The sequence below is a fragment of the Pelodiscus sinensis genome, chromosome 2 (genome assembly GCF_049634645.1).
Source record: "Pelodiscus sinensis isolate JC-2024 chromosome 2, ASM4963464v1, whole genome shotgun sequence".
Taxonomy (NCBI): Eukaryota; Metazoa; Chordata; order Testudines; family Trionychidae; genus Pelodiscus; species Pelodiscus sinensis.
The window spans coordinates 255,461,308-255,481,192 of NC_134712.1; the positions used below are offsets into that span (position 1 = coordinate 255,461,308).

Here is a 19,885-nt window from a genome sequence, read left to right on the forward strand (position 1 = left end):
AAGAAATGTGTTGCAATGGTAGAAAAAAAATGTGTGTGTCTGAAAACTGTAGGTACTGGGGGTGCTTATGTTTTTTTTTAAAGGGGTACTTTTTTAAAAAAAAAAGGTTGAGTGTGTGGCCATTGAAGCTGCAGTGTAAGCATGTCAATGTGTTTGGCTGGGATTTGACCGATGGCTGAAATCAACCCAACATGCCTCTATGGCTGATGGATATGAAGAGGCCAGCAAAACGCAAGGGTTTCCTGTGGCGTGTGCTTTACAGGAGGCCATAGTAGATGATCAATGATTCCTTCTGCCTTGTAATCTATGAACGTGGACTAGACTGACGTCACACTGGGGCCAGGACACCGAATTCTGCAAATAACAGCCGCAGGGGACATGTTGCCATGCTCTGAGCTCTTCCAGCCCGGACAAGGTCTCCTATGCCACCGTGTGTGGCTCTTGAGTGGGGCCACTATGTCGGGGTGAACTGTTCCATTATGGAGCTCACATTTTCAGGATTTCTTCTGGGGGGATTGCTGCAACTTGCAAGTTCTGAGACCTGTCCGGTCCCCTACCCCTGGAAGCAGATCCACAAAGAGAAACCAAATCAGATGGTTCCTGGGTTTCTTTTGTGTTATGGTGAAGAAAGGCAGCTTGAAAACGCTGCTGCCCCGATCCAGTTTGGCATGCGAGACTTAACTGGAGAGCTGCACCAAGACCTCATAAATATAGGGCAGGAAAGCTGAGTTCTTGCGAGGGGGAGGGATTTTTTTTTAACTATGCTTCATAGAAGTTGTTTTGGTAGCATTCATTTAATGCCGATGATGAATCAACACTGTGGAAAAAGAAGTTTTTGTTAAAGCCCCTCAACGCTTGATAAAATGCCCTGTGAGGATTTTCCTGTGTGTGTGTGTGTGTGTGTGTGTGTGTGTGTGTGTGTGTGTGTGTGTGTGTGTGTGTGTGTGTGTGTACACACATACGCAGCACCTTGTACACAAAGGCCCTTGGATCCAGCCTGCACGCTCCCGATGCTACTTTTTTAGCACAAGTAGTCACAATGAAGGTGACCTTCAGGAGCAGCTGTGACAGCCTCAAACACATGCTCTTCCACTTCCTCTGAAGGAGCTTATGAGCAAACGAGTGAAATTAGCCTGAATAATAAGACCGCGTTTCAATAGCCCTTCACATCTTCAAGGCACTTTTCAGCAGCATGACTGAATGTTAATGAAGATTATTTAGTGGGGGGGTGGGGAGGTGCAAAGGTTTTTTTTTTTTTTTTTTTAAATGCAGGAGATTAAGCAGGTTTCTCCGTCCTTGCAGCTAAAGAGCAGCCCGGAGCAATGTGCGCCCAGCAGGTCTCAGCTAGAGACGGTCACTGTCTATGCACTGCACCTCTATGAGTGCCTCTTCGACCCCTACCAGACGTGGAGGAGGCAGCTGAGTGGGTGAGTGGTGCGGGGCGAGGGTCTCCATTTGCTGTGGTCTGGGCGGATTTCTGATCGCTCGGCCGGTCTGCAGGTCACATTCAGCAAGACGCCCCGATCCGTTGCTTATAGGGCTGGGATGTCGGGCCGTGGGGATTCGAGGGCTCACAAGCCATGTGACTCCCCTGTCACATGGAATGACTCAGCTCTCCCTCACTGAGATGCCTTGGCCAAGTATTCAACCCCCCCCCCCCCCCCACCGACCATCTGCCCCCAACTCTGGTTTGCTCCCTGTTAGCTGCTCCCTGCCTGGAATCCGGTCTCACTCCCCCCTCTGCTTTTCCTGTGTTTCTAGGGAAATTGTCAGCATGAAAGAGAAGAGCAAATACAAGTTCGCACCAGCTGCTTTGCCTCTTGAGTTCAGCACTTTCTTCCAAGGTAAATGCCAAACCACCAACTCCCCCTGGTTGGAGGTCCATCTTATGTCTCTGTTCAGGGGCCCTCCTCTTCCCTCCCCAGGCTGCTGGAATGAAATGTCACCCTAAATTTCCAGCTGGTGGAAGGTCTTCAGTGGCCTTTGATTTCTCCCTCCCCAGCATCCTAAGGGTCTCTGTGGTTTAGAAAAGAACCAAGGGTGTGCACCAAAAACTAAACCATGCTTCTGCTTCCTAGATCGGTGCTCAACAGCCAAGACCCCCCCCCAGCCAAGACCCCCCCCCCAGGCAGCTGTGATCTGGCAATACGTATTGGGAGGGTGTATTTGGGAGGGTGTATTTGCATATTACCCAGAATCCCTAAGTCCCTGTAGCGTGGGGACTTAGTGCATTGTTTCAAATGGGGGGACTTAGTGCATTGTTTCAAATGGGGGTGGGGCTGATGAAACGTACCAGTCTGCCAGCTTTGGAGACTGGACCCACCTGTTCAGGCCTGCAGTGGCCCCATGGGGGTGCCCCTCTGCTGGGACTCTGAGCGTGTTCCTCCCAGCCTGCAGCGTTGGCCAGGTGGAGGTGGCTGTGGCTGGATGCTCCCCTGCGAGCGGCTGGGGTTTGTTCTGATGTGGTGTCGATGCTGGGCATGACCCCTGCAGGCTTCCCTAGCTGCCTCTTGTCCCCCCTGCTTGCAAGGAGAACTCTGCTCCCCTCTCCCCTCTTGGCAAGGCTAGGAACACCTTGGCCCCACACCCCATGGGGCAGTGTAGGGCAGTGTAGAGCCTAGAGCCTGGTGTTTCCTTCTAGGCCGGGTTCTCCCCACATGGCATTGCCTGGGAGCAGAGCACACACCGTCTTGGACTCCTCACCTCGCCTCCGGGGCTTCCTGGCCTCATTCCTAGGGGTAATGAATTTCCCACGCAGTGTGGTGCAGGGACCAGTTCTGTGGGGGCCCAGCTGCTCTGAGGAAGCCCGTGGGCTTTCACTTGTAGCCCTGGGGAAGCCCCCTCCCTCAGGGGGTAGGCTCTGAGGGGAGCAGACTGGCTGGCTGCGGTGCCGGTGCCTTCCACAGGGCTTGCCGTGGAGGGAGCTGGTCTGGGACCTGGCACTCATAGAATCCTAGACTGGAAGGGACCTTGAGAGGTTGAGTCCAGTCCCTTGCCCCCATGGCAGGGCCAAGCACCATCCCTGTCAGATTTGCCCCAGATCCCTAAATGGCCTCCGCAAGGATTGAACTCACAACCCTGGGTTGAGCAGGCCAATGCTCAAACCACTGAGCTATCCCTCCCTCTAGCCTCCTGCATGTCGCCCCGCTCTGAGGTAACCAGCAGGGACAGCAAGCCGGTACAGCCACAGACTCTGTGCCGACAAAGCCCGGTCCGGGGCGTCAGGGAGACACGGCACCGCCCCGGCACCTCTGCGGTGCTGCCTCCTCCAGCTCCCTCTGGAAGCAGCAGCCGCGCAGGAGAGCAGGGCGGGGGGTGGGGGGAGGGAATGGGAGCAGTAGGGCAGCTGGGGGAGCTGTCAGCATTCAGATCCTTCCCCCGCCCAGTGTGAAAATTAGCAACCCCCCCGCCCCCCGCCCTGTCCCCCGGCAGAGCTGCTCCTGAACAGAGGCTGTGGCGGGGTGGGGGTCGAGGTGGGACCGGGAGAGGCAGTGGGGAAAGCTGCAGAACTACCGGCATCTCCTCCAGCGGCTGTACCGCCCCCAGCTCCCCCTCCGTCAGGCAGCATGGGACGGACAGAGGGAGAGTGGGGGGGTGCTGAGCTGGAGGCTGTCACAAGGGAGGGTCACATGGCCCCCTTAACTGGTGTGCCCTATGCCCCCCCTCCCAATCCTCGCACCAGGAAGAAAATCACGTCCCGTTCACCTCTAGCGGTCACACCCCGACCCTCCTGCCCTTTGTGTCTCTTGCCCTTGGAGACTGTAGGCTCTGCGGGGCAGACACTGGCTTGTCTCCCGTACAACCGGGCCCGGATCAGCTTATGAATTTCAGCCCCCCTCCAGGAGGGGGCAGGGCAGCAGAGAGAGGGGGATGCTACAAATCGGGGCAATGGCATGGGTGCCCCCCGATCAGGTGGGCCCCAAGCTGGGCATGGAGGGACGGCTCTGCGGCCAGCACTGGTCCCCGACATGCAGTCTCCCCACTAGTGCGTGTTTGCCATCCGTGGCCAACAAGGGTCAGCCCTTGTCCTGGTCCATCCAAGTGGCAATTGACGCTCCGGGGAGCATGACCGGTCTTGTTAGCTGCCAGAAGAAAACAGCAGTCATGTAACCGCCACTAGGTAGATTTGAACCTGGGGCCTCTGGAGCTTAGTAGCGGAGTCTCCACCCTCTGAGCTAAAAGCTGGCTCGCAGCTGGCGCTGTAGAGGTCTCTGGGTTTTATCTGTTGTTATGGACTAAGCACCTCTGCCCGAGACTGTGAACCACACTAGGGCTATGTTTACGCTGGCACGATCTTGCGCCAGAAGTATGCAAATGAGGCTAAGCGTGGAATATCGCCGAGCCTCATTTGCATACCTAATGAGCCGCCATTTTTGCAGAAGAGGCTCTTGCGCCAGAAGGAGCTGTCTACACTGCTCCTTCTGGTGCAAGAAAAACCCCTTTTGTGCAGTGCCGCTATTCCTGAAAATAATCAGCGTAGCAGCATTGCTCAAGAGGGTTTTTCTTGCGCAAGAAGGGGCAGTGTAGACAGCTCCTTCTAGCGCAAGAGCCTCTTCCGCAAAAATGGGGGCTCATTAGGTATGCAAATGAGGCTCGGCGATATTCCACGCTTAGCCTCATTTGCATATTTCCGGTGCAAGACTGGCCTAGGTGTGTGGGTTACACTAGCACCCGGCCAGTCTCGTTAGCCACCATAAATAACCAGCGTGAGCACCCGGCCGGTCTCTTTCCTTTTTGAAAGCCCCCTTCCCCACTCCAGCTTGGTGACTTTTTACGTTGGAAACGCAGGTCTTGGCCAGCCCGCTGCTCTTGGAGGACTCTCTGGCTGGCCGGAGTGAAACCAGATTTAGGGAAAGGGATTCTTTTTGTTTGCTGTGGAACTTCTGGGTTTGCGTCACTCCCATACTGAGCAAGAGAGAGGCCTCTTTATGCACCATTCATCCATCTTCAGTTAAGTGCCAGTTTCTTCTCCCCCCAGGAAGTTCTGCTGGCTTGTTTTAGAAGTAGCAGATCTCATCTTCTCTGTTCTTGGGGGAAGTCTCATTGGAGGACTAGGGAGTTGGAGTAAGAGCTTTCTTAGCCGTCCACGGAAGGAGGTTCATGATTGTATTGGGTGTTTCTCCCAATTGTTTCTTGGGTATTGCTGTTAAATAGGTGATAAGCAAAACAAACACCTAATTCAGATGGTCTAAAACATGGGTTCCCAAACTGGGAGGTGTGAAGAAATTCCAGGGGGGGCGCAAGACGACTCAGACTCCCCCCTCCTATCAAGTTTTGCTGCCCCGGTCAGTTCCTTTTTTGGCTCAAAAAGTTTTGCTGCTATTCGGAAGGAGGGCGTGAGGTTTTTTCAAAAATCAAAAAGGAGGGCGTGATGCCAAAGTTTGAGAACCACTGGTCTAAAACCATTTTCATCCCTCCATGCTTTGCAGGAGTTGCTTCCCAGATGACACAACCTCGTTCCTTGTCCTGTACTTGGAAATCTTTCAAGAACAAGACCTGAATTTCGAACGTAAAACATTGTTTTGGGAAATAACCCTTTTTCACAACACTGTTAAGAAGGAAGAAAGTCCGCAAACCCTAAGCGTCACTGTATTTCCCAAAGTAACTGCATTTCCAAGTTACATTTTTAACTAGCGTGAGGGGGGGCTTGGTTTCATGAAATATCTCCCCCTTTTTCTCAATATAGCCCCTTGTTTTCTCAGATTATCTTGAATTCACCCAGGATTGACTGACAAATGGAGGCGTGTGCTATCGGAGATAAAACAGAGCCGGGATTACAGAGAAACCCTGGATTCACGCCCCGCTATATTGCAGATGGGGTACAGATCACAGCTAGAGGGTACAGATCACAGCATGGGGTACAGATCACAGCTGGAGGACTCTCTGCATCTTGGGGTCTTCAAAGTATTTGAAGGCTTCAATATCTGAGATATAGGTGAGAGGATTATTCTAGGAGGGGTGGGTGAGATTTTGTGGCCTGCACTGTGCAGGGCGTCAGACTAGATGATCATAATGGTCCCTTCTGACCTTAAAGTCTATGAGTTTATGAGATGGGTGAAATCCAAATCCGAATACATATTTTTGAAGAAGCCCTATGTTTTCTTGAGGGGCTGCATTGAAGCTGTGTGCTTTTCTTGTGGCAAATAAGCAGCATGGGGTAGCTCCTTGCATTGGGAGATTTTAGATCGGATCTTGCCTTAAACACATTGGACTGCATATGCGCACGTTGGAAGTGACTGGATAGGTTAGATAAATGTCTATCAGGGATGGTCTAGACAGTATTTGGTCCTGCCGTGAGGGCAGGGGACTGGACTCGATGACCTCTCGAAGTCCCTTCCAGTCCTAGTATTCCTACTATTCTATGATTCCTTTAACCTCTGTTCCCCCAGACTCTTGGGTGTAAGCTGCAGAAGCATTGGGCTGGATCCACTCCAGTAGCCCCTGATGCCAGGTGGGTGTGTCTCTTAGAAGGGGGCCTCGCTGGGTGACCCCTCCTTAAGACGACACACGTCCCGGTGCTTAATTTTACACCCCTGACGTAGGGCCCCAAGCCAGGAGGCTGTGAAGCTGTGAAATTTAGAAGAGCTAGGAGGAACCCTTGGTCAGTTTTGTTTTGTTTTTTAAATAAATCAAGCAGCCAGAGGTCGCACTGAGATTTGAACGCAGATCGCTCGATTCTGAGTGCTGACCGTTATACCATGCACGGCTGCCCAGGTGCAGAAAGTTAAGTATGCCTAGGTCTGATTGACAGCGCACGGCCAAAGGCCCTGAAGCTTGCAGTATTGTGGTTGGACTGGATAGCTTGAAGGACTGGCGTCTGGCTCATCAGTTGTCCCTTTCCAGTCGTGACAGCAGAAAAAGCCCCTAAAACTACACGGGAAGGTTTTTTCTCTCCATTTGACTACATGGTGTAAATCCCCTCGCCCAAGTTGAGCCATTTCAGTTATTTTTAGGGAGAGAAAAAATCCCTCTTGCACCTGGGCTGCTGTCTCACATCGCGGGTTCTGTCCCGGTGCCTGTTGGGAGCGAAGGCTATAAGCACAGCGCACCTGCGTGGTTGGTTAAACTCCCACCTCGTCCTCCAAAGAGCCAGGGTGCATCAGGGAACCCTCCCGAGCCCGTGTCCAGCACCCCGTCTCACTGATGGGCTATGACGTGCACGGTGAGTTTTTGCCCTAGAGCAAGCATCTTCAGATGCGTCTTTTCTTGGAATTAAGTGGAAAAAAAATCCTTTCGGGGTGGGAACCTGCTTCTGGGCTGTCAGGCCTTGTGGGGTTTTCAGGGCCTGGTGTTTGTATGGATGCAGGTAGCTGAATCCCTGACCTGCCATAGCATTGAGTCGTTTTGTACATACAGTTGGGTGATGTTTTCCAGTGGGCGTTACTTTGCTTTTGTCACCCTTAAAATTCATCTGCCATAATGTTGCCCTGTTGGTGAGATCCTTTGGAAGCTCTTCACTGTCTGCTTTGGTCTTAACTAGAGCAGTTTGGTATCATCTGCAAAATTTGCCACTTCACTGTTTACTCCTTTTTCCAGATCATTTATGAATATGTTGAATAGGACTGAGCCCAGCACAGACCCTTGCAGGACACCACTAGTTACCTCTCTCCATTCTGAAAACTGATGGGGACTAATTTAGCTATAACCGCTCAAATGAGAGATCTTGGAGTCATTGTGGAAAGTTCTCTGAAAACGTCCACTCCATGTGCAGCGGCAGTCAAAAAAGCCAACAGAATGTTAGGAATCATTTAAAAAGGGATAGAGAACAAAACGGAAAATAGCTTATTGCCTCTGTATAAATCCATGTGACCCCCACGTCTTCAATACTGCATGTAGATGTGGGCACCTCATCCCAAAAAGGATATCTTGGCATTGGAAAAGGTTTGGAAAAGGGCAACAAAAATGAAGAGGGGTTTGGAATGGGTGCCATATGAAGAGAGATTAAAAAGACTGGGACTTTTCAGCTTAGGAAGAGGAGGGTTTCTAGCCAGTGACCCACAGAGTTTGGTCAGCAAGTCACGCCAGCAGAAAGTTGTTGGGGGACAGTGTGAGACGTGATTACGGGACTTGGGGAAGGCTGCTCCAGGGACAGCCTACGGGGCGACTGACAGGAGGCGTCATTCTCGCTCTCGGTACTTTGCATCTGGGTTGGCTGGAGTGCGCTTAGTCCGTCTGTTATGTTTGTAGTTGGTCTGTTGCGCTTTCTCCTTCTCCCCCGGGTTGGTGGCATTTCCCCAGGGGTGTGAGGAACACACTCTCTGCAAAGCATGCTGCACAAACACTGCTGCCCAAAGGTCTTGTGGCATTTCTTGGTCTCTGGCATTCTGTGTGTGTGCAGCATTTTGCACAATGGGCCGCTGATCCTGGGTGGGTGATATCTGGAGCACGCGGTAACTCTCACAGCAACGATACGGTGACCGATGTTAACGACGTGCGCTTCCCAAGCTCTCAGTATACCTCGTAACGGCTGTGGGGGCTCAGGGTTAAATGGCCTGCCCAAGGACACACCGGGCAGTCTGTGGCAGAGATGGGAATTAAGTGTTTCTCTCAAGTCTCCCTCCAGTGCCTGAGCCACGAGGCCTCTGATGCTACCACGAAGGGGGGGACTTTTTGGCAAAGAAATCTAGGGTAAACGCAGGTTGTGACAAACCCGGCTCTTGGTCTCGTCTGTTTGCAAAGATGCTCTCTGGGGGGAGAAGAAAGATGATTATGAGCTAGCAGCCCATCCGTTTTCTGTCTCCAAGGAGAGCTCTGAAACGTTGAGTCTTGTGAAAAGCATTTTGCATTGCCTCCCATGTGTCCAGGGAGGGACCAGTAGCCCAGGGCTCTGCAGACCCCGTGTGTCTGGTGAGGGACCAGCAGCCCAGGGCTCCTCAGGCACATGGGTGAGCGGGAGGTCTTGGCCTCTGTTCCATGCCTTGCTCTGGGCCTGCTGGGACTTGGAGCGCTTTCGCAGTCGCTGGCGACGGGCCGTGCTCCAAGGATGAGAGATCAGGAGCAAGTGCTGGTCTTGTCCCACCTCTCACAGCGGGCGCCGGGCCCCTCGGCAGGAGGGCAAAGGAAACCGACCGTCTCTGCTTGACAGGTGCATGCTGTGCTCGCCGCAGGCACAAGCCGGCCGGACAGGTTCTCCCCACGCTGCCTCCGCCGGATTGGGGGCGGGGGGGTGGTATTCTCCTATCCTCAGTTCCTGGTCTCTCCACTGGCTCTGCCCCCGAGGGGGAGCTGATTGGAGGTGGCAGGAGACCCCGTGGCCAGAGATGAACGTGGTGGCTGTTTGGGGGCAGCAGACCCCCATAAAGGGTGGCCAGGTTGGGAATGGACCCCGGGTGGGTGCTGCAAGTCTCCTGGGACTTGCTCTATTGGCACGCGAGGAAGGCAATCCCAGGTCATGCTCCCCTTGGTCGTAACTCACGGGCCTCCCTTCCCCCCCATTACCCCACACCGGCTGTGTGCTAGCAGGATGCTCCCCTCCCTTTCGGAGGAGCCGTGGGATTTGGGGGGGCACCGCGGGAGCTCCTCGCTCTGGCTATGCACTGCAGCCGGCTTGCAGGCATTCAGCGGCGGGGGGTGTTTTGTGTCCCTGGTGCCGGCTGAACCCAGGGAGCTCGGTAGCTTGTCACTCGTCTGTGTGTAGCTTCCCGGGGCCCTTCCTGTAGGAAACGGTGTGTTTGGCGCGCTGGCTGCTTCCCGGAGGCGAGAGGCCGCCTCTCAGGCGGCTGCACGGCGAGGACTCAGCCAGCGCCCTTGTCACCTTCACAGCGCTTCCCGAGTGCCCGTCAGTTCCCCTTGGAGCTCACACACTGGGCTGGGTTTGATGCCGAGGGGCAGGTGCCCATCAGAAAGAGAGACCCTCTGCCCTGCCGGACCCCGCCATCCCTGTCGTGGGGGGTGTCATGGCTCCTTCCCCACTCTGGCACGATAAATGCAGAAGTGGGGGCCAGCAAGTGTACCCCAAAGCCTTATCTACCAGGCTTTGGTATAAAACTTCCCCCAAAAACTAAAAAACTTAGATTTTGGGAATAAAACTTCCGCTGCCACCACCCAAATATTAATAACGAGATTAGGGGAAAGATCATTTGGGAAATCTCACCCCATTATAAAAATCAGGACACACACGTAAGCAATGCCAGGTTAATAAAAAGAAAAGAGAAAACTTTTATTATTACAACAATATTCCTGTTGCAAGCATAAGGATGAGATGGAACGGTAACCAAATATACTCATGGAGGAATTACACCATGGGCTAGAAGTTAGTTAAAAAGAAAAGCCAAACATCTCTTAAGCAGTGCCAGATATCAGATCCCAGACCCAACCCGTAAAACAGTAAAGCCTAACGAAACTACCTAAACTTTACCCTACTTACAGAAAGTGAAGAATTGTTTCTTGGAGAGAGAGAGAGACATGCTTGTCCCTCTCTGTAGCTGCAGAGCACTCTCTTTCAGAGGGACAAAAGGAGAAAGGAAAAAACCCAAATTCCTTTGTCCCTGTTTGAAAGTCCTACCTACATTCCTACTGGTCACTCCACCTGGCTAGATGTAGTTAACCCCTTAATCCCCAGGCTGCTGGCTAACCCTCTTAATCATGACAGGGGGAAAGCCGTCCCACCCTCCCACAGCACCCCTTCAATCAGGGACAATCCATAGCAGTTGCAGTCTCTCTCCTGCCCTGCCTGGGGTGGCTCCGTTCCCTGTGTGCTCTAGGGGCGATTTAACCATGAGCATGATTAAAGGTCTAGAGAACATGATTAAAGGTCTAGAGAACATGACCAATGAAGCCAGGCTTCATGAACTGGGCTTGTTTAGTTTGGAAAAAAGAAGATTAAGGGGGGACATGATAGCGGTTTTCAAATATCTAAAAGGGTGTCACAAGGAGGAAGGAGAAAATTTGTTCCTCTTGGTTTCTGAGGGCAGGACAAGGAGTAATGGGCTTAAAGTGCAGCAGGGGAGGTTTAGATTGGACATTAGGAAAAAATTCCTAACTGTCAGGGTGGTCAAATATTGGAATAAATTGCCAAGGGAGGTGGTGGAATCTCCCTCTCTGGAGATATTTAAGAACAGGTTAGATAGACATCTGTCAGGGATGGTGTAGATGGAGCTTGGTCCTGCCTTGAGGGCGGAGGGCTGGACTCGATGACCTCTCGAGGTCCCTTCCAGTCCTATTATTCTATGATTCTATGTCGGGGAGCCGGGGAGAGCGTTCCAGTAGTGAGCCAAGTCCAGGGCTGGAAGGAGGGAAGCAGGGGACAGCCTCCAATTATGGGAGGGGAAACTGAGGCCCAGAAAAATTCTAGTCCGAGGCCCCCAGTGACTCAGGGGCAGAACTGGCAGCACGACCCCAGCGCTTGGTCTCGCAAGGGGCACTCACACCCCACCCTCGCTAGCATGATTTTCTCCTCCTCTGGGGACGTGGTGGGGGCCTGTGCCCTTAATGACTGTGGATTGTGTGGAGCGTGGTCACGCGAAGGTCTCATGGTGCTCGGGGCTCTACGTGCGCCTGACGCGAGCCAGTCGCTCTCCCATGGAGCTCACAGAAGGGAAGCTGAGTCATTGTCCCCTGGGGAAACTGAGGCCCCAACCCACGAAGAAGTCGACCTGAATCCCTGGGAACACTTTCCATTGATCTCTGTGGGCCACACACGCTGTGTGAGGCCCAGCCTGGCGCTGTCACCACGAGGCCAGCCTCTCCTCCCTAAAGAAAGCATAAACAGGAGAGCTCCTTCTTCCTCCAGTTGCCAAGCTGTTGGCATCCCCTGCCTGTCACCTGCCTGGCCACCGGTTCCAGCCTGCTCCTGCCCCTGCTTTTGCTCGGTGCTAAACGAGGCTGTCCAGGTGCCCTCCTGTGGGAGTTTGCGGTTGAGCTCAATGCACCCCCTTCCGGAGACAGGTGCCCCGTCTCCAGCTAACAGGCTAACGGGCTCGCTCCTCTCGCCCTTGCAGGTTGTTTCCAGGATGAGGAGCAGCTTCCCAAGGCGCTCCAGCTGCGACTCATCCACCTCTTTGGAGCCATTATCTCTGGAGCCAAGGTAACTTGTCCTTAGCTGCTGTAGTCCCCTCCTTCCCGACAGCCAAGCTCCGCCCCTCGGGAGGGGGCGTGGCAGTGGGCGGGGCCCTGTCTGGAGTGGCGGAAGGGGCGTGGAATCCCCCTCTTTGGAGGCCTTTCAGGGTTCCGCGGCCAAACGCCTGCCAGGCACGGTCTAGGATCGCGTGGTCCTGCCTCAGGGCGGGAGGCTGGACTGGAGGAGTCCTCGCGGTCGCTCCCAGCCCTGCATTGCTCGGACCTAAAAGCAAACTGAAATCCAAGCACCTGGGCAGGTGTAAACAGGCTCTGGGTGCCCCTGAGGCAGCTGAACCAAGAGCCGTGGAAAGATCCGGTTCGGATTTCATTGGGAAGCACTGGGCATGCTACAGAACGAGCTTTCCCTGGATCCCCTGGCCTGACAGTCCCAAAGGGGCCAGCGCTGCCTTTAAATGTTGCTGGAAGGGGGAAATCGTTTTATTCTAGCTGTGCCGATGGGCCCCTGCAAGATCCGGCCCACTGTGCAAGGTGCTGCACGTGCAAATAGGGAGAGAGTCCCTGCCCGAAGGAGCTCCCAGGCAGATGGCGGGAGAGGAGAGGATGCTGTCCTCGTTTTACAAGCAGGGAGCTCAGGCCTCAAGAGACTGCGACGATACTTAGCCACTGGGAGGCAGTGTGGTTCAATGGTTAAGGGCACTAGACTGGGGAAACGAGAGACCAGGGTTCTTAATCCCACCTCCGCCCCAGTGACCTTGGGCCTGTCACGTTCCCTCCCTTTGCCTCAGTTTCCCTGCCTGCAAAACAGGGAAGATGCTACTGATCCTGTTGGGCATGAAACATGCCATATGTCGCATCAACTGGCGAGCATTCAGAGTCCTGCCTCTGCCAAGCTGAGGGCTGAACGGAGTCCCTCGTCTCATCCCCCACATCTTTGTTGTGGTGGGGAAGGGGGTGCAGGACGAGAAGAGAGCCCTGCATGCTTTGGGGGCCTTAGGAATCTGAGGAGGGGCAGATAGAGGGAGGTGGGGAGTGCCCCAAGGATCAGTTCTAGGGACGTTTTTTTTCAACATCTTTATTAATGACCTGGATGAGGGGATGGATTGCACCCTCAGCAAGTTTGCAGAAGACACTAAGCTAAGGAGAGAGGGCTGGAGGGCAGGGATCAGGTCCAGAGTGACCTGGACAGATTAGAGAATTGAGCCAAAAGAAATCTGACGAGGTTCAACAAGGACAAGTGCAGAGTCCTGCACTTGGGTTGGAAGAATCCCCAAGCGTTGGTACAGGCTGGGGACCGTCTGGCTAAGCAGCAGTTCTGCAGAAAAGGACCTGGGGGTTACAGTGGATGAGAAGCTGGATATGAGTCAACAGGGCGCCCTTGTAGCCAAGAAGGCTAATGGCATATTAGGGGGCATTAGGAGGAGCATTGCCAGCAGATCTAGAGAAGTGATTATTCCCCTTTATTTGGCTCTGGTGAGGCCACATCTGGAGTATTGTGTCCAGTTCTGGGATCCCCACTACAGAAAGGATGCGGATGCATTGGAGAGGGTCCAGCAGAGGGCAACCAAAATGATGAGTATCAGAGGGGTCGCCGTGTTAGTCTGAATCTGCAAAAGCGACGAGGAGTCCTGTGGCACCTTATAGACTAACTGAAGTGTAGGAGCATAAGCTTTCGTGGGCAAAGACCCACTTCGTCAGATGCATAACATCTGCATCTGACGAAGTGGGTCTTTGCCCACGAAAGCTTATGCTCCTACACTTCAGTTAGTCTATAAGGTGCCACAGGACTCCTCGTCGCTTTTGCAAAATGATGAGGGAGCTGGAGCATATGACTTATGAGGAGAGACTGAGGGAGTTGGATCTATTTAGTCTGCAGAAGCGAAGAGCGAGGGGGGATTGGAGAGCAGCCTTCAACTTCCTGAAGGGAGGTTCCATAGAGGATGGAGAGAGGCTGTTCTCAGTAGTGACAGATGGCAGAACAAGGAGCAATGGTCTCAAGTTGCAGTGGGGGAGGTCTAGGTTGGATATTAGGAAAAACTATTTCCCTAGGAGGGTGGTGAAGCACTGGAATGGGTTCCCTAGGGAGGGGGTGGAATCTCCATCCCTAGAGGTTTTAAGTCCCTGCTTGCCCAAGCCCTGGCTGGGCTGATGGAATTCCTGCTTTGGGCAGGGGGCCGGACTCAGTGACTCCTGAGGGCTATTCTAGCCCTGGGATTCTAGGATTGTGGGTCACAGCCTGTCTGAGGCCGATTTCCAGCGGGGGCACTAGAGCGATTGCAGACACCTCCTGTGCTCTCCGTCCCTTCCCTCCCCTCCAAATAGCACCCGCCTCCCTGTGGGCTGCAGCCAGTAGAGGGCGGCCTGATTGCGGGGCATTATTTCCGCCTGACGATTACTGCCCTCTGCTGGACAGGGTTTGCAGAACAGACCCAAGCCGCCGAGCCTGTGATCAGCCACCCTTGCGGGAGTCTAGATGAGGCTAGCCCAGGGCACCGCCACCTGCTTTGGCCCAGATTCCCTGGGGCGTGCCCCGTGCCGCACAGAAGCGTGCTCAACACAGGGCGGGTGCGAAGTCCCCCTTTGGGGCTGCGTCTCTGGGCTCCGGGCCCTGAGCGCGGCCGCGTGGCGCTTGGTTTCCTCTCAACGGGCTGCTTTGTGTCCCCAGCAAAACGCCCTGCAGGTGATCACGCCGGCCTCCGTGGAGGTCCTCATGCTGGTGCTCAGGCGCTGGTGCTCCCCGGGGGACAGGGACGCCAGGGACCCCCGGCTACTGCAGCTGACCTTGAAGAGCCTGGTGGGAATGATTCACACCTTGCACACCAGCAGCCCGGGCCAGCGCCAGATGGAGATCAGGACCATTTTGGACAGCTACTTCAAGGTCCTCAACTCTGACCAGCCCATGGCCTGCCTGGAAGGCCCGCCGGCCGCTCACTGGGAAGAGGGCCTGATTACTCTCAGGGTAAACATGCTGGGTAGGTAGCCCTGGGCCTGGAATTCGGGGTTGGAGGCGTGTTTCCGGTGGGGGGCATGCGTCTGGGTGGTGAGGTTTTTCTGCAGGAGGTGGGTACGGTTCCCTGGCCTTCCACCAGGCTGATGGGAGCTGCCGGCCAGGTTGCTCTGTACCCCTTAGTAGGATGATGCAGGTTGTTCCGCATCCTAGGCCAGCAGGGCTCAAACGCCTCGACTGCCAGGACGGCTGCCACTAATGCTAGCGAAAACAGGGCACCGCAGTCTGCTGCGTTGTAACCGCCTGCCAAGCGCTGCCCATGCGTCGGCTCGCCTTCTCCGACGACGCCGGGCTCTGCCCTGGCTCCCGTGGCCCTGGTGCTGACTGAGGCCACGCAGCCTGATGTGACACTGTTCCGAAAAAAGCCAACGTGCTTCGGGGCTGCGTTGACAGGAGTGTGGTGAGCAAGACAGGAGAAGTCATTCTTCCGCTCTATTCCGCACTGATGAGGCTTGGCCACCGGTCTACTGGAGGATTGGCCAGCTGGTGGATTGGGTCCAGTTCTGGGCCCCACATTTCAAGAAAGATGCGGAGAAATTGGAGAAGGTCCAGAGAAGAGCCACAAGAATAAAGATCTAGAAAACATGAGCTGTGAAAGAATTGGGCTTGGTTAGTTTAGAAAAGAGAAGACTGAGAGGGGACATGAGAGCAGCTTTCAAGTATCTAGAAGGGTGTTACAAGGAAAGAGGGAGAAAAATTATTCTCCTTCACCTCTGAGGACAGGACAAGAAGTAATGGGCTGAAATTTGAGTGAGGGAAGTTTAGGTTGGACATTAGGAAAAACTTCCTACCTGTCAGGGTGGTTAAACACTGGAATAAGTTGCCCAGGAAGGTTGTGGCATCTCCATCTCTGGAGATATTTAAGAGCAGGTTGGACAGACACCTGTCAAGAATGGTCTAGATCAGGGGTTCCCAGCCTATGGATCGGGACCCAAATATGGGTGGCCATTACCAGGGCTCGCCGAGCTGCGGCGAGCCTCGCTCGCCAGCCGCGCTGTCCGGCGTTCTGCGCATGCGCAAATCGCCTGAACCCGGCTCTTCCAGGATGTAATCTACTCGCCACGGGCAAGTAGATTACATAGATTGTCGAGCCCTGGCCATTACATTTCAAAAGGGTCACCCAGTGTCTCCCATGTGGCTCTGTCCCCTCTCCTCCCCCCCGTTTTTGAATTGCCTTGGGTCACCAAGTCTTCCTGCATTGTCAAAATGGGTCCCCATCTGGAAAAGGTTGGGGACCGCGGGTCTAGATGGTGCGTGGTCCTGCCGTGAGGGCGGGGGCAGAACTCCATGACCTCTTGAGGTCCCCCCAGTTCTGGGTTTCTATGATTCGATGTAGGGGAGGCCTCGCTGTTCCTCTGGCATGAAATCAACATGCTCTGAGAGAGGCTTCCGCCTCACGTCCCCCCCCCCCCCCCTTTGCGCGTCTCTCCAGGAGGGGAGGATCACCCTGTAAAGGAGACACCCTGCTAGAAACCAAGCACCTGCTGCATCCCAAGTCTCCTTTCGGCCCTCCAGGAGCTCTGGGGGTGGGTCGTGTGGGGACCGTGAACTCTGCTATCGGGGGTGCTCCATAGCCCGAGGCTCCTGCGGGGGGTTTCCTTCTGCTCCTCTGGCTGGCGCGAGTCTCCAGCGGCGCTCCCTGGGCGGCTCGCGTTGACGGGCGGCTCTTCTCTCGCCGCCAGACGCGATTCCGGAAATGCTGAATTGTGGCGACCGGCCTGTCCTGCAAGCCATATTCCTTAGCAACAACTGCTTCGAGCACATCATCCGGCTGATCCAGAACAGCAAGGTACGCTCCCCGGCGCGCTCCGCGGCACAGGCGGGGGGGGAGGGACGCTTCCACCTGCCTGGAAGAGCCTGACGCTGCAGGGCTGGTGTGAGCGGGGGGCTTGTTCTAATCCAACCTAACCAGGCCGGGCTCTGCAAGAACGTGAGTAATTGACTTGGGGTTGCTCCTTTTCTTCAGGCCCATTAACTGTCTCTTGAGTCAGATCCCCTGAAGATCTGGAGCAGGCCCAGTGTGGGAGACTAGCTCAGCCAGCTCATGGAGCCTTGTACAGGCTCTCCAAGAGGAGTCACTAATTCATGTAAAAACGAGGAGTCCAGTGTCCCTTTAAAGACTAACGCATCTGTTAGGGTGTGTGGCAGCCCATACTAGCAATGCCTCTCTGCCACGACCATCGCAGCAACAGGGCTGCCTCGAGGCAAGCGAATAAATGGGCACACATCAGACATGAAGAATGGTCACGCCCAAAAACCTGCGCGGGAGCTTGTTGACCTCCCTGGACTCGCCGATTTGGGCTGGCAAGTTGCCATTCTCAGGCAGAAAAACTTCAAAACCGGACTGCAGAGAGGAACTTAAAACAAATAAAACAATACATCTGAAAACAATTTAAAACAAATCAAAGGAAGTTCTTCTTCACACAGTGCATAGTCAATCTGTGGAACTCCTTGCCTCAGGAGGTTGTGAGGGCTAGGACTGTAACAGGGATTAAAAGAGAACTAGATAAATTCATGGAGGTTAAGTCCATCAATGGCTATTAGCCAGGATGGGTAAGGAATGGTGTCCCTGGCCTCTGTTTGTCAGAGGGTGGAGATGGATGGCAGGAGAGAGGTCGCTTGATCATTTCCTGTTCGATTCACTCCCTCTGGGGCACCTGGCATTGGCCACTGTGGGCAGACAGGACACGGAGCTGGATGAACCTTTGGTCTGACCCAGTCTGGCTGTTCTTATGTTTAAATGCGGAGTCGGAATTCATGTGGAAATTTGATACCCTCAACCAAGGATTCAGTCGAGTGGGGAACCTAAGGCCGGGGGGCTGGATGCGGCCCCTGGCTTGCCTGGATCCAGCCCCCCATGTTCAGGGCTCCCCCCCAGCATTGGGGAGCCCACACTAGCACTCCAGGCTCCCCACCGTCCCATGGGGCTGGAGCACACAAACTCTACTCGCCTGGGCCCCCCCAGGCAAGAGAATGTGGGAGTGTCTCCCTCTTCCATTAGGGGCCGTAGGGGCCGCATAGGGAGGGCTTGTTTTCTTTGGGTTTTTTGCTTTGCACTTGTGTGCGGCCCCTGATGGATTTTTCGATGGGTCAGCGACCCCTGGCCCAAAAAAGGCCCCTCAGCCCTGGGTTAAATTAACACATGGAGTGGTTCTTGCATTAGAATAGGTCAGTGTTTCCCTGGCTTGGCACTGCCCCTCCCTCTCCCGCTCTTAAAGAGACAGAGCCTCTTTTTTTTTTTTTTTTTTTGCCAGACAAATTTTAACCCGGCAACCCTAGGGGTTCCTTGAAATTCAGGTTCTCTCAACTTCTCACTGCTGCTAGAGATGAGCCCCTTCCTTTCAGTTTTCATTAGCACCGTTGTCACACTTCCCCCTCTGAATCCCTCCATCCGTCCGCAGCTGAGGACGTGAGTTGTAGCTCATGAAAGCTTCTGCCCTAATGCTCTAATCCATTTGTGAGCCTTGAAAGGGCCCCTGGACTCCCTATTGGTTTTGCTGAAACAGACAAACACGGCTCCCTCTCTGAAACTAATTCTTGTGGTGCTCATCCGCCCGGACCCACTCTGGGTACATGGTAGCCTCCGCTTCACCCTCTTGTCTGCCTGTTGCCATTCGGATGGCAAGCTTGGGGAGGCAGACTGATTTCCTAGGTGTGTAGGGGAGGCTACTGCACACAAACGGATCATTGTCATTAGCATGGAGCAAGCATTGTGTCTCTGACGCTAACCCCCCACCACCAGTGCACATTAGAAATGCTAATCCACTTTTCTCAGGACTCGGCTGTCCACCCAGCTGTCCTGGCCAAATTCTAGCAGGGCCCTATATTCCCTGAATGTTTTCACTTGCGCACAGCATCCTTCACCTCTGTTCACTCCTTGCCTAGTATTCCTGTCTGCTGTGAGCCAGCACCCCCCAGAAGTGGCTGCCTCTCTGGGCACGTGCATGCAGATCCTGTCATTGATTAGTTGGGGAAAAGGCGGAAAGAGCCCAGCACGGGGTTTTGGGTCTGCAGGCTGCCTTTGGGAAAGAGCTGTTAACTTACAGAGCAGGTTTGCCCTGGACACGGGATGGATGCAGGTGCCACACTCCCGTTTCTAATCATAACGCAGAGATCCATCCCCGATTCAGCTGGCTGCAGTCGGAGACCACTTTTTAGTCAGCTCACTGTTAATTAAAAAAACCCCAACATCCTTTTTGCTCCTCGATTCACGCTGCCTGTCCTGCAATGGGTCTTTGGGGCTTGTCTCCCGCCAGGAGCGCTGTGTCGGGTGTCCCTCTTGCTGCAGTTTCCAGGACTGGCGAGAACACGCCAGCCTGTGTTTGGCCCCGTGCCTGTTCGTTCTGCCTGGAAAACCCCTTCAGTCCTTCTGGTATCCAAAGGACGATTTACATCCACTAGTAGCCAGCGGAAAGCGGGACCCTGCTGGAATCTTGCTCTCCCTCTCTTCGCCCGCGTGTTATTTTTAACTTGGGTTTAAACAAACCAGGTGCAGGCTGGCTGGAATTTTCCCGTGTATGGCGTTGCCGGGAGCGGTGGCTCAGAACACGCCCCGTGCGTGCGCCCCTGCCAGGTGCCTCTGCCCATGTTTGGCATTGAGGGAACATCTTGGCTCCCTCTTCAAAACCCAGGCTAGCTGGGGGCGTTCGTCACTCAGCAGCATCCACCAATAAGGTGCCACTCGGGCAAAGCCTGAATACCAGTGGGCACTGTTGCCAACACATGCAAGGAAGAGAGGGCCTGGGAGAAGCTGAAATTGCCCATGGTCCTGAGTAGCTGGCTAGAGCAATGATTCCCAATCTTTTTCCCATGGAGGAACCCCTAAAACAATTTTTCATATCCCAAGGAACCTTAGATATGAAC

The 19,885-nt window shown here is 54.2% G+C and overlaps 1 protein-coding gene across 1 annotated transcript in view; it reads left to right on the plus strand.

Moving 5' to 3' along the window:
- Positions 1 to 19,885, plus strand: part of NBEAL2 (neurobeachin like 2) — a 182,143-nt gene that overhangs the window by 94,065 nt on the left and 68,193 nt on the right. Inside the window, 5 exon segments of the mRNA XM_075922980.1 lie at positions 1,303 to 1,427; positions 1,762 to 1,844; positions 11,940 to 12,025; positions 14,681 to 14,987; positions 16,705 to 16,811. Of these exon segments, the coding sequence (XP_075779095.1) occupies positions 1,303 to 1,427; positions 1,762 to 1,844; positions 11,940 to 12,025; positions 14,681 to 14,987; positions 16,705 to 16,811 (708 nt within the window).